Source organism: Dunckerocampus dactyliophorus, chromosome 9, assembly GCF_027744805.1.
Source record: "Dunckerocampus dactyliophorus isolate RoL2022-P2 chromosome 9, RoL_Ddac_1.1, whole genome shotgun sequence".
Classification (NCBI taxonomy): Eukaryota; Metazoa; Chordata; class Actinopteri; order Syngnathiformes; family Syngnathidae; genus Dunckerocampus; species Dunckerocampus dactyliophorus.
The window spans coordinates 8277859-8290093 of NC_072827.1; the positions used below are offsets into that span (position 1 = coordinate 8277859).

A 12235-nucleotide genomic window follows, 5' to 3' on the forward strand; every position below is an offset into this window, starting at 1 on the left:
AAGGAGATGTGTTGCTATTTGATCCACGGCACAGCATCTGACCACAATAACCAACAACCTATATTTTAGCACTGATCTTAAACCTCGATGACTATAATCCCGCTTATTTCCATGACAAACACTTTGCTTGCTAGTGCTTCCAGATACACTGCAGCATCCAAACATCCCATCCAGAAATCTGGATATGCAATAGCATTTCTGCAGAACGACCATTTTATTCAGTCTTTTTCTTGCCGTCCAAAGACCCATTTTGCTCTCCGCAGCTTTAATGGCTACGAGAGATTCGGCAAAGTGTGGCTTATCCACTGCTCTTTGTTCGGACTCCCACCGAGAATGCAATCTTGCTCGGGCGGCAGCCGTCCCATTCCATCAACATAAACGCTTCACAAACACTTACACACAAACTATTTGGGAGAGAAAAACACCACTTCAACACAAATCATGTTCTGCTTGTGCTTGAGGCCAGTCGGACTATTTTTCTACTATACAGCATAATGTAGAATATGATGAAATTATTATACTGTATATCAGGGGCTGCGATTGGCTGGCGACCACTCCAGGGTGTACCCCGCCTCTCGCCCGAAGTCAGCTGGGATAGGCTCCAGCGTACTCGTGACCCTAGTGAAGACAAGCGGCATAGAAGATGGATGGATGGATGGTATATCAGGGGTGTCCAAACTTTTTCCACTGAGGGCCACCTAGTGAAAAATGAAAGGATGCAACGTTGATATTTTGTCAAGCAACATGCTAAGAAGTGATATCCAATCCAATCCACTTTATTTACAGAGCACGTTTTATAAACACTGTTTCCAAAGTGCTGCACAGACCAGCAAAACCATAAATAATCAGTAAATAAGGGAATGTAAATGTAAATAATAAGTACAAAATTACTACAGTAAAAAGTAAAAGATCAAATAAAAACAATGAAACGTACAACAGTAGAATATTTAATACAAGAAGTAGAAACAATAAAAGCAAAAACTCCAAGAAGTAGGTAAAAAATAAATACATTTATTGATTTAATTAATTGAAATATACTGTATAGTTCAAGGATGAACTGCATCTCTGCTAGTGGAAAAAGCATATTATTTATATCACCTTCACTATTTACTCTTTTCCCCCATTTTATTTAACTCCATGTTGCTAAAATGACATAATTTTCCCTCAATTTTCAACAATTACCTTTTTCCAACATTTTTCTCATTACAATTCTCTTTTTTCACTTAACATTTTGACTTTCTTCTTGTTAAATTGCAGCTGCCTTTTCCATTTCTGCTGGGTTTTTTGAAGGGGGGTACTATTTCAATTTTCTTCTTAAAAACCTAAATTCTTGTAACTTTTCCCGTAATCGTTTCACTTTATTCTCGTAACATTTTCCAAAAATGACAACTTTATTTGTTGTTTTGTTTGTTTCTCATAATATTCCGACTTACAAACAAATGCTTCTTTAATATTTTATCTTTGTGCTAAAATGATGTTATTTTCTTCATTATATTTTTGACATTGTTAGTGTAAAATTATGTTTTTTTTGTTGTTGGATTACAACTTTTTTCTCTTAATATTTTGACTTTATTCTTGTAAAATTACTTTCCCGATGACTTTCCCATTTTTGCTGTTTTTTTAAAATTTATTTTCAAAGTGTTTTCTTTTTAAATAATCTTTGTTTATTTTCTTCTTGTAATGTTATGACTTTATTCCCATAATAATATTATTATTTACATTTTCCCCAACCTAATTCTCTAAAAATTATAACTTTATTTTATTTTGTTTGAATTTTTTATTTTTTTTTATTTTTTTCCTCACAATATTACAAGTTTATTCTCTTAAAATTCAAACTTTTTTTCTCTTTAGAATATGACATTTTTCTCTTAATATTTTGACTTTATTCTCCTAAAATCACAACTGCAATTTGTTTTTGTTTTTTTCTCATAATATTATGACAGGGGAGTCCAAAGTGCGGCCCAATGTGTTTTTTCAAGTGTTGTTAAAAAAAAAATCTGTTTCTTTTAATAGCGCATTCTAAAAATATAATTAAACAAGATAATGGAAAAAACCGCAAAAATAAAAAAAAAAAACAGCAGTAATTTTACGAGAATAAAATTGAAATATTAGGAGAATAAAGTCATAATACTAAGTCATCATATTATGAGAAACAAAACAAAACAAAAAATAAAGTTGCAATTTTTGGAAAATTAGGTTGCAAAATGGTATCACGTACACATATATGTTATTTTTTTTATTAAAAAAATGGCGCCTATGCCAGCTGACTTTGGGAGAGAGGCGGTGTACACCTTGGACTGGTCGTAATATTGGTAATATTGCAACTTCATGCCACTAAACTGATGTTATTTTTTGTCAGAATGATTCTTTTAAAATTATGACTTCTTCTTGTTAGATTACAACTTTGTTCTCTTTATATTTTGACTTTATTCTTGTAAAATTACTGCTGATTTTCCTTTTTTGCTGTTTTTTTAACTTGATTTTGCAAAAATTACATCTTTGTTGTTTTGGTTCTCATAATATAATGACTTAAAAAACATTTTTTTTTAAATGTTTTAACTTTATGCTCCCCAAAATAGTGTTATTTTTCCTCTTAATATTATGACATTATTGTTGTAAAATTATGACTTTTTCTCATTAGATTACAACTATTTTCTCTTAGTATTTGGACTTTATTCTTGTAAAATTACTGCAAATTTTTCCATCTTTGCTGTTTTTAACCACATTTTCTAGAAATTACATCTTTATTTGTTGTTTTGTTTGTTTCTCGTAGTATTACGACATAAAAATGATGTTATTTTTCCTCATAATATTATAACATTATTCTTTTCTAGTAAAATTATGACTTTTCCTTGTTAGATTACAACTTCTTTCTCTTTATATTTTGACTTTATTCTTGTAAAATGACTGCTGAGTTTCCATTTTTGCTGTTTTTTTTAACTTGATTTTGCAAAAATTGCATCTTTGTTGTTTTGGTTCTCATAATATAACGACTTAAAAAACATTTTTTTTGTTTTAATTTTATGCTCCCCAAAATAGTGTTATTTTTCCTCTTAGTATTATGACATAATTTTTTGTAAAATTATGACTTTTTCTCATTAGATGACAACTTTTTCTCTTAATATTTGGACTTGACTTTTGTTTTAACCACATTTCCCAGAAATTACAACTTTATTTATTGTTTTGTTTGTTTCTCCTAATATTACGAATTAAAAATGATGTAATTTTTCCTCATAATATTATGACATTATTTTTCATTTTTTCTGGTAAAATGACTTTTTCTTGCTAGATTTGAATATTTTGAATCTTTTAATATTTTGACTTTATTTTTATAAAAATACTGTTGATTTTTCTTCTTCTTCTTCTTTTCTTTTTTTTTTTTTTTTTTTTAGTTTTCTTGTTAAATTCTATTTTTTGAATATGTCGCGGGCCAATAAAAAAAACAACCGCGGGCTGCAAATGGGCCCGGGCTGCGAGTACTCTTCTATCCATCAGCGTTTCATTCATCAATCATAACCGAGAGAATAAACGCTGAAAGGTCAAGTCCGTCACTTCCCCACCGGCGGTTCCAACTGACCATTTTCCTGGCCATAGCTCGTCCAGGTTCCGCGCCCTTCCCCGAAACCCGCATCCCTGAACAGATCTCATGACAACAGTCGCCTGTGTGCTGCAGTCAATGTCAGCTGTGTCTTTTTCATTCTCTAATCAGTGGTGGGCAGAAGCGCTATCAGCCTGCCCACGCGGCCTCGCCGCGCCATCCGGAGATCCCAAAACACACACAGGCCGGTTTTGTCAAATGTTTTATTGAGTGTAGACATCTGGCCTACTGTAAAACATGCATTCTCTGCACACGTGGAGAGAGGAGCAGGTGGCATTGTCCCCGCTGTCAGCTGTGACAGTGTTGGCAGCCGTGATGGAGATTAATGAAGTATCAGGAGAGTAATATGCTCCTTGCAATTTGGAGTGGAGGGCTGATCCTGATCTTAAATAGCAAAGCTGTCTGAGTTTAGTGAACCCGTGCTGCGCTGCGGAGGGGATTTCATCCTGGATGGCGTGTGGCTGCGATTGGCACAGCCTCTCATGTCAGCTCTTCTTTCGGAGAAGATGATGTCACTTTCTTCGGCGATGTAGCTCCCGATCCCCTGTCGTCTGGAAGACAGCAAGAAAACATCACCGTTAAAATAGAACACGGTAGAATTGTCTGATATGCACAGCTACACTTCATCAAACTTACAGTAGAACCTCGGTTTTCGTCGTCAACCGCAACAAAAGGTCAGACAAAAACCAAAAGGTACAATACATTTTTGGTGAAAAGAAATTATTTTAAATATGTACATGTCATTTTTGGTTGGAAAATAACAGATATCATTCACTGTAAGTCTGTAATAAATATAAAAATAAAAAAATACAAAGTTTTTGTGATGTACTCACGACAACGGCTCCAAATTTGCATAATAACAAAGCATCCAAGTCCGATAAATCCTGTATAACAGGGGAAGTGTATCTCACACTTCTCCCTGGCAGAGTACATCCTGAGGGCATTTATCTACAATTCTATCTGCCTTAAAGGCTGGACAGGACAGGGTTAGAAAAAAAAAAAAAAGTCGGACAAAAAGCAAAACATACAAAAACTGAATCAAATTTTGCTCAAAAAAATTATTAAAGATAAAGAATGATTTTTTTTATTTTTACACAACTCAGTCACCATAAGCACCATAAATACAGTGAAACCTCGGTTTTTGTTATTAATCCATCCCAAAAAGTCATTTTTTGACATTTCTGGTAAAAAAAGAAAAAACAACAACAAAAAAAACAACTTTTTTGTCAGAAAATAGGCCGCTTTTATCACAGAAAACACATCTCATTCACCATAAGTCGAATCATTTAAAACTATAGTGGAACCTCGGTCATCGTCATCAATCCATTCCATTATTTCAGTCGACAACCCAAATGTTGGAAAACAAAATCATTTTTTGTTAAAAAAATTATTGAAAAGAAGTACTTCTATTTTTTGGTATAAAATAGGCCGTTTTTTTCGCCACAGAAAACACATCTCATTCACCATAACTCTGTAATAATTTATAAATACAGTGAAAAATTGTTTTTCATCATTAATCCAATCCAAAGGGTCAGACTAAACCCAAAACTTACAAAAAACAAATCCCATTTTTGGTAAAAGCAGCAATTTAAAATACAGTATACTGTATATACTGTACGTCATTTTTTTTTCGTAAAATAGGTCGTTTTTTCCTGCAGAAAAAACTTTAAGTCTGTAATAAACGTAAATAAATACAGTTTAACCTCAGTTTTTGTTATTAATCCATTCCAAAAAGTCAGGCAAAAAGCAAAATCAAATATTGGTCAAAAAATGATTAAACAAAAATATTGACTTTTTTGTCAGAAAATAGGTCGTTTTGAAATGTACAAAAACCAAAGCAATACTTCCCATGGGAAATAATGTAAATCCAACTAGTCCATTCCAGACACCCAAAAATACGAACAAAAATACATTTAATCCAGAATAATTCTAGTTTTACACACCGAAAACATAGCAAAAATACTGTACATATAAACGAGAAATGAAACGTATAAATGAAGGATGGTGAGTAGCGAGAGGTGGACGGGGAGCGGTGGGGGGGTGTAGGGGATGGAAGAGCCAGGCAGACGCTGTTTGATTCTAGCTTGTTGCAAAGTTACCGTAACTTCCGGTGTTTAAGCCGTACCCACTAAATTTAGAGAGAAAAAGAGATGTGTACATATATAAACTGCACTCATGTCCATGTCATAAAAAGATTTATTGTGACATATATGGGGTCCGTGAGGATCAGGTAGCTCTTTATTTGACAGGAGCCAATCATGAGCTATGAGAAAACTCACAAGGAGCTTGTCAACCCATTGGGAAAATTGCAGGAGAACGCTAAAATCATCACACAGCAACTTAACACTCAAAAGGTATGTAAGAAATATACAAGTGCCAATACGAGTTTAAAATATGGCTGCCGGGGCGCTGTAATGATTCATTCAGCTCCCTGGGAGCGTTCATAGCGACGTCGCTTTTCGATCCTTCGATGTCGGCTCTTCCTATCATTGTGAAGCATAATTCACCAAGCGTTGGATTGTTCACCCACTAATAGGGAAGGTGAGCTGGGTTTAGACCAGAAGGGCTTCAATTAAAATCGAGTAAGGTCCGTTTATGTATTATGTATTTACACAAGGTCCGAAACCTATTTTGCCTTAAATTGCGTCAAACAGACTAAGCTCATATGAATATCAAATGTAATGAAGCCTGCACATCATGCTTCTCAAATAGTGAGGCGGCCCCCCCTGGGGGAAGCGCAGTGAACTGTCAGGGGAGCGTGAGAGGCAGGGGGGACTGTCAATATGAGTGCAGACCTGCCAACGTGTCTGAATTTGTCTTACTCAGCATGCAATTTGCCTCTTCAATACGCTCGTATGCTTCACTGCTCTCCAGTTTGTTGCATTTTGCTGGTGTCAGTCTGTACAGTACAAATCGGGGGGGCACGAAAAAATTTTTGTCCCCCGGAGGGGGCGTGACAGAAAAATTTTTTTTCACATAAGTAATAAAAAGTTTGACTGTACAAACGATGAATGAACACAAGAGGTTTATTTTTTAAGTTATATAAAACTGCACCGGTTTCCCTGAAAAAATAATATTAAATCATAACAATTGGATAAGTGTCGAACACAAAAGCTGCAACAGTTCATTCTTTTAATGTTTCACATTTTCTTGTTACTTTTGCAGCTGACATTGGAATTTGCCTGAATTTGTCACACACTTCCTCTTTTTGTTTACCGTTGCGTAAGATCTCTGCAGCAGAAGCACTCCACAGCTCTCCCGATGTTTTGTTTGGCTCCAGTGTCAACACGATCCTTAGCGAAGACTCATGTGCACGTTGCTGTGCTGTAAATTAATGTGCTAGGACTCTAGATATTAATTTTTAAATTAATGTGCTAGGACTCTAGAGTTTTCATACGGGGCTTCACAGTTTCATGAGACACAGAATGAGCATACGCTGGTCCGTCCTTTCACTTTGAAATGTTAGGTTGTCTTACTTTTGAGCGAGCCCTCTCATTCGAATTAGGCAGCATAGCAAATGGATGGATGCTTCTCATTCGTAAACAAACGATTTCATTGGCTCATTTTGAGTGATGTCACCGCGTTTGCTGTCACGTAAGCGTAATAACTGAAGTAATTATGCCCACAAATTGCCCCTGCGATCAGTCCGCAAGCATGATTATATGTCATGTCACGTCATATTATATTAGGGATGCCCGATATTGGCTTTTTTGCCAATAACCGATATTGTCCAACTCTCAATTTCCGATTCTGATATCAACCAATACCGATATGTGTAACATCACATATTATGTCATGGAGTGAACACATTGTGGTGGCCCACAATATTGTTTTAGACATTTCTCTTGGAGATTCATCCATCCATCCATCCATCCAGCCATCCACCCACCCACCAGCTTACTTACCTACCAACCAACCAACCAACCAACCAACCAACCAACCAACCAAGTGTATTTCCGTTTCCGGGTCATGAGGTTGTTGTAGCAACGTAGCTAACCGTAGCTAAACCGTGCCGGCGCCGCTACAAGCTAACGAGTTAGCTAATGTCGGCGCTATCTGCGGCACACCCACGCCCGTGGTTTCAACATATCAAGCCCAGTTCCGACTGCGAGGAATGAAACAGTATGTGATGAAGTATTTCCATGTATTGGCTCCCCTCGATGCCTCGATGACGGCACGTATGGGAGCCCAGAGGTCTATATATACAGCAGTTTTTTATGATTGGTTTTCATTATGGGAAAAACCTGATATCGACCGATATTACATTTTTATGCCAATATAATGAATCATTGCAGCGCACCGGCAGCCATGGCCAATGAAATGCTTTGCTGGGAAGAAATGTATGATGGGAAGCTGTTAAAATAGTTGTTGTTTTTTTTATTTGAAACTTGTATTGGTACTTGCATTGCATATTTCTCATCTACCCACCTTCTGAGTGTTAAGATGCTGTGTGATGATTTTAGCGTTACTTCTCAGACGACACCATGAGTCAGACTGCGATTTCCGATGGGTTGCAAAGCTTGTCCTGGAGACAAATGCAGAGTTGTTCTTTGTTCTGTGCTCATTCTATGAACAAATAAACCGCACACACGCATCCACAGATAATGACGATTTTTAAAGGATTCCCTAGCCAGAATCTATCTATAATGTCCCGACTCTAAAACAACCACTATCCATTCCACACAGAGGCAGAGTCACCAACCTGCGGATGCTCTGTTTGGGCACTTGACTAGTTTGGAAAGCGCAATGTTTACATAAATATTTGTATTCATTTTTTAAAATGACGTGCATTTTTTTTGTATTTATTAAATTCTATTAATCCATTAAATGTAATCTATTACATTAATTAAATTACAAATATATAATAACTTATTTTGAAAATATGATATATATATATATAAAATCATATAATATATAATGTATAATAATAATTTTTTTAAAAATTTAATTCAAATCAATTAAATGTAAATTCTATTGATGTAATCTATTTAATCTAATCTATTTATTCAATTCTATTTGTCAAGTGGACTATATTATATTAAAAATGATTTACATTAACTGATGAGCGATGGAGAAGATGCGTTTACGGACATGCTGGCACGTGCAAGTATAAACAGGTGATGTTCCTTAAAGTAACTTGTTACGCATGTTGGAAACAAATAAAGCATAAGCATGACCAAATACTCTCATTGTAGAAATAATTGGACATTTTAGTGCACGATTTGCTTCTGGCCTCTTTTATTTCCAGCAATAACTCTTGTAGTCACTTTTTATGTCTTTTTCTCTCGCCTCCTCACGCACACGCACACACACACACACACACAGACGCTGGCTTCCACGTTTCCATCTTTTGCTGGAGGGGTGCCTAAATTCCCACTGAGAGAATAATCCTCTGTGTTGCGCATTCACGTCTCATGTGCACAAGCACAAAGTGTTAATAAGCCTTTGATTGCGGCGCCATCTAACTTCCCAAGGAAACGGAGCAAGTTCCAACGTGCCTTTTGTGTACAGTATTTGTTCCCCTTCCCGGCAAACTCAAAATAATTGACTTGAAGTGCTAATATGGACACGTTTATGCATTGGGCTCCTGAACAACGTGCAATTAATTAGAAGAATCAATGTCCCTTTAAAGGCTCAGGGGACCATTTAATCCAAGCTCAATACTGCCAGAAACACTGGATGGAGAAGGAGACGGGGGGTGGGGGGGAAATCAATGGCTATTTGTGATTCCTGAGTATGTATTAAAGCAGACACGTCTAACTGGTTCATTTGCACTTGAAAGCAGCCATCTGGAGCAGCAAGCTTGGCTTAAGCAGATATGATTACTAATAATGTGATACCCTCGTATGCAGGAGGCCTATTCCCACAACTGGCGTGAAATAGACCTTAAAGCCACAGTCAGAAACGCTCCGTGTTCTTATGAGGCCCTGGGAGGGGATCAGCGCCGCAAGGACCCGACACTCAGACCTCAACAACGGATAACAATGGCACCCCTCCCCACCCCACCCCCAGGGAGAGACGTGTTTCATGCTTTGTTTGCGGCTTATGAGGGGTGCGGACAATTCATCGCTGCTGCATTAAATATATCAAATACGTATTTGAAAAAAGTCCTGAATAGTAAGGAGATGTAAAGGTTTTTATGGTACTTCCTTTCTGTGTGTCATGAGAATTACATTAGTGGCGTGTGGAAGAAGGCACATGGCCGCATATCACAAAGAGATTACATGAAAGCAACGTAATTGTTTGTAATTGTTTGTTTTTTTTGGTTTGGTTATTTTTTGGCACATGTATTTTTTTAGTTTTTAAAAATATTTTTTATTGAGCATCAACGATGTAATATGAGACAATGCACGCAAAAACAATAAAATTTTCCCCCCTTTTAATGTGGAACACTGGCAAAACAAAACAAAAAAAATTATAAAAACAAAATTTAATATTAGCTTTATTTCTGAAATGAATAAAAAAAATCTATTTGGATTTTTTTAAAACCCTAAGCCAACAGCACAAAATATTTTCACTCATTCATTCAATGCACAAATGAGTGTGGCTCCCTATTGATTTTCAAGATATTATTTTAAGGTCATATTATATAGCATATTGTTGCTTTAAATTATTACTATTTTAAATTAATAATTCAACATAAAATAAAAAATAAATCCATTGTCAAATACCTTGTTTAAAAATGCCATATTTTTTTGTAATTAATTTTAATAATTTAGTCAGAAAAAGTCATTTAGTAGGAAATCCTACATTTAAAAAGATATTAAGAACGGATAAATAATTCAAAGTAAGATGTTTTATTGTGTCATTTATGCTTTTTTTAAGGAGTGCAGGAGTAAGGGGTCGGTGGCTTCAGGTCAAATGTCTGAATGTTTTCTCGTTTTGAGAAATCGAGTGCCCAAATTCAGTGCAACTGCTAAATAAGATGAGAAACACTATTGCGTTCCATCTCACCAGGATGTACGGGAAGTCCGCATCAACAATAAGTTCCACCCATTCGTCATTTAGAATTATTTCGCATTGTTTTCTGAATGTAAAACTACACAGTAATCCCTCGTTTATGGTGGTTAATTGGTTCCACACACAACCACGATAAGTGAATCTCCACAAAGTAGGATTCCTTATTCATGAAAGGAATGAAAGAATATTTTGGTACTTAGAGAATAGAAAACCTGTTTTCAACCTTCTAAATAGAGTTTTTAACATGATTAGAGCCCTGTAGATGAGAAATAACACCCCTATAGTCACCGTACGCTCATATTACCCGATATAGTAAACATAATAAGAGAAAATAAGACATAAATAAGACTTGTGCTCGTGTGTTGCTGTAAATGTGTTCCGGTGCTGGGGGAGCTGAGTTGGGGGTGGACAGGAATTAACAATTTAGTGTGATTGAGATGTATTTTCTGTGGAAAAAACTGACTAAAATAAACATCCATCCATTCATTTTCTATACCGCTTCTCCTCATTAGGGTTGCGGGGGTATGCTGGAGCCTATCCCAGCTGACTTCGGGCGATAGGCGGGGTACACCCTGGACTGGTCGCCAGCCAATAGCAGGGCACATATAGACAAACAAATAAACATAATAAACATAATTAAAAATTAGACCAAAAATGAGCAAATTTGAGACTTGTATCCGACAAGGGCGAACTCAAAGTGTGGCCTCCAGAAAAACACGACATGCAAGTCGCATTTTCTTGCTGCTCATCCGTGAAACAGCTTTTATTGGAGGAATTTCACACGTTATTGAACTTGCCGCTTTTTATCACCGTCACATGACTTTGCAATTGGGAGCGCTCAGAGCCAAACAGCACGGCGTATATAGACGTGATAAAAGCCTGCCCCAAGCTTCCATCAGCCGGTGAAGGCACATATAGTGATAAAGATATGCACAGCTGGAGCGCAATGGCAGTGTTTAGAGCCGGGACTGCTCGGCTTGACAGGCGCGGCGCTGCTGCGCTCACACTAATTTCTTCCCCCGAGTAAAGGTGACGAGCAGTTTGCCGTGGTCGACTGTCAGCGCGACTGATCACACCAGACTACCCCTCATCTCTGCTGGCACACCGGCTCCTCACCTTGACGCCGTTCTCGCTGCCTTCCTCTTTAAATCCGGGAATTTCATGACTTCCATAATGAAGTCAGTGAGGATCTTCCTCGCAGCCTGAGCTGCTTCAGTTCCTTCCTGTCAGGGAGCAAAGGAAGGACAAATGAATTGTTTTAGAGAAGATGGATTGCAGTATGTGAAGGATACAATGTTTGATGAGGTGATAGTGTTGATTCTTGGATAACCTCCTGGTGGGCCGTGGCCTGCCAGAGCAGCGTGGATGCTGATAAGAAGTCAGGCCTGCTATCAGCACCTTCTGGGCCCCCCGGTCCCTGTTGCTATTGATTTCTGCCCGAGTAATCTTGTCTCATTGTGGCTCTCCGCTTGGCTTTCTGGTCACCCAGGCAATAAGAAGCAGTGTTGTGAGAGTCCAGGACAGTTTAGACCCGCGGGTCTTGATAGTGTTTGGTAATTCCCAACAATAACATCTCACTGTGCTGCACACAGCAACGCGGCTGTATCAACTTGTAGAGTCTCGAGCAGAACACAAATGGAGCTTTCTCCGTCGAGTGACTTCAGGGACTAATTTATG

At 37.2% G+C, this 12235-nt stretch overlaps 1 protein-coding gene across 7 annotated transcripts in view; it reads right to left on the reverse strand.

The window, feature by feature from the left end:
* Positions 1–2256: 2256 nt before the first annotated feature.
* The window catches only part of LOC129188143 (obg-like ATPase 1), a 104312-nt gene continuing 94333 nt past the window's right edge, over positions 2257–12235 (reverse strand). For all 7 annotated transcript variants that reach the window (XR_008572530.1, XR_008572534.1, XR_008572532.1 and 4 more), the window contains 2 exons: positions 11675–11781; positions 2257–4149 (listed from right to left, as the gene is read on the reverse strand). Coding sequence is in view for 1 of the 7 variants with exons in the window: in XM_054788259.1 (XP_054644234.1) it covers positions 3984–4149; positions 11675–11781 (273 nt within the window). In the remaining 6 variants the exon portion in view is untranslated. The remainder of the gene's footprint in view (positions 4150–11674; positions 11782–12235) is intronic.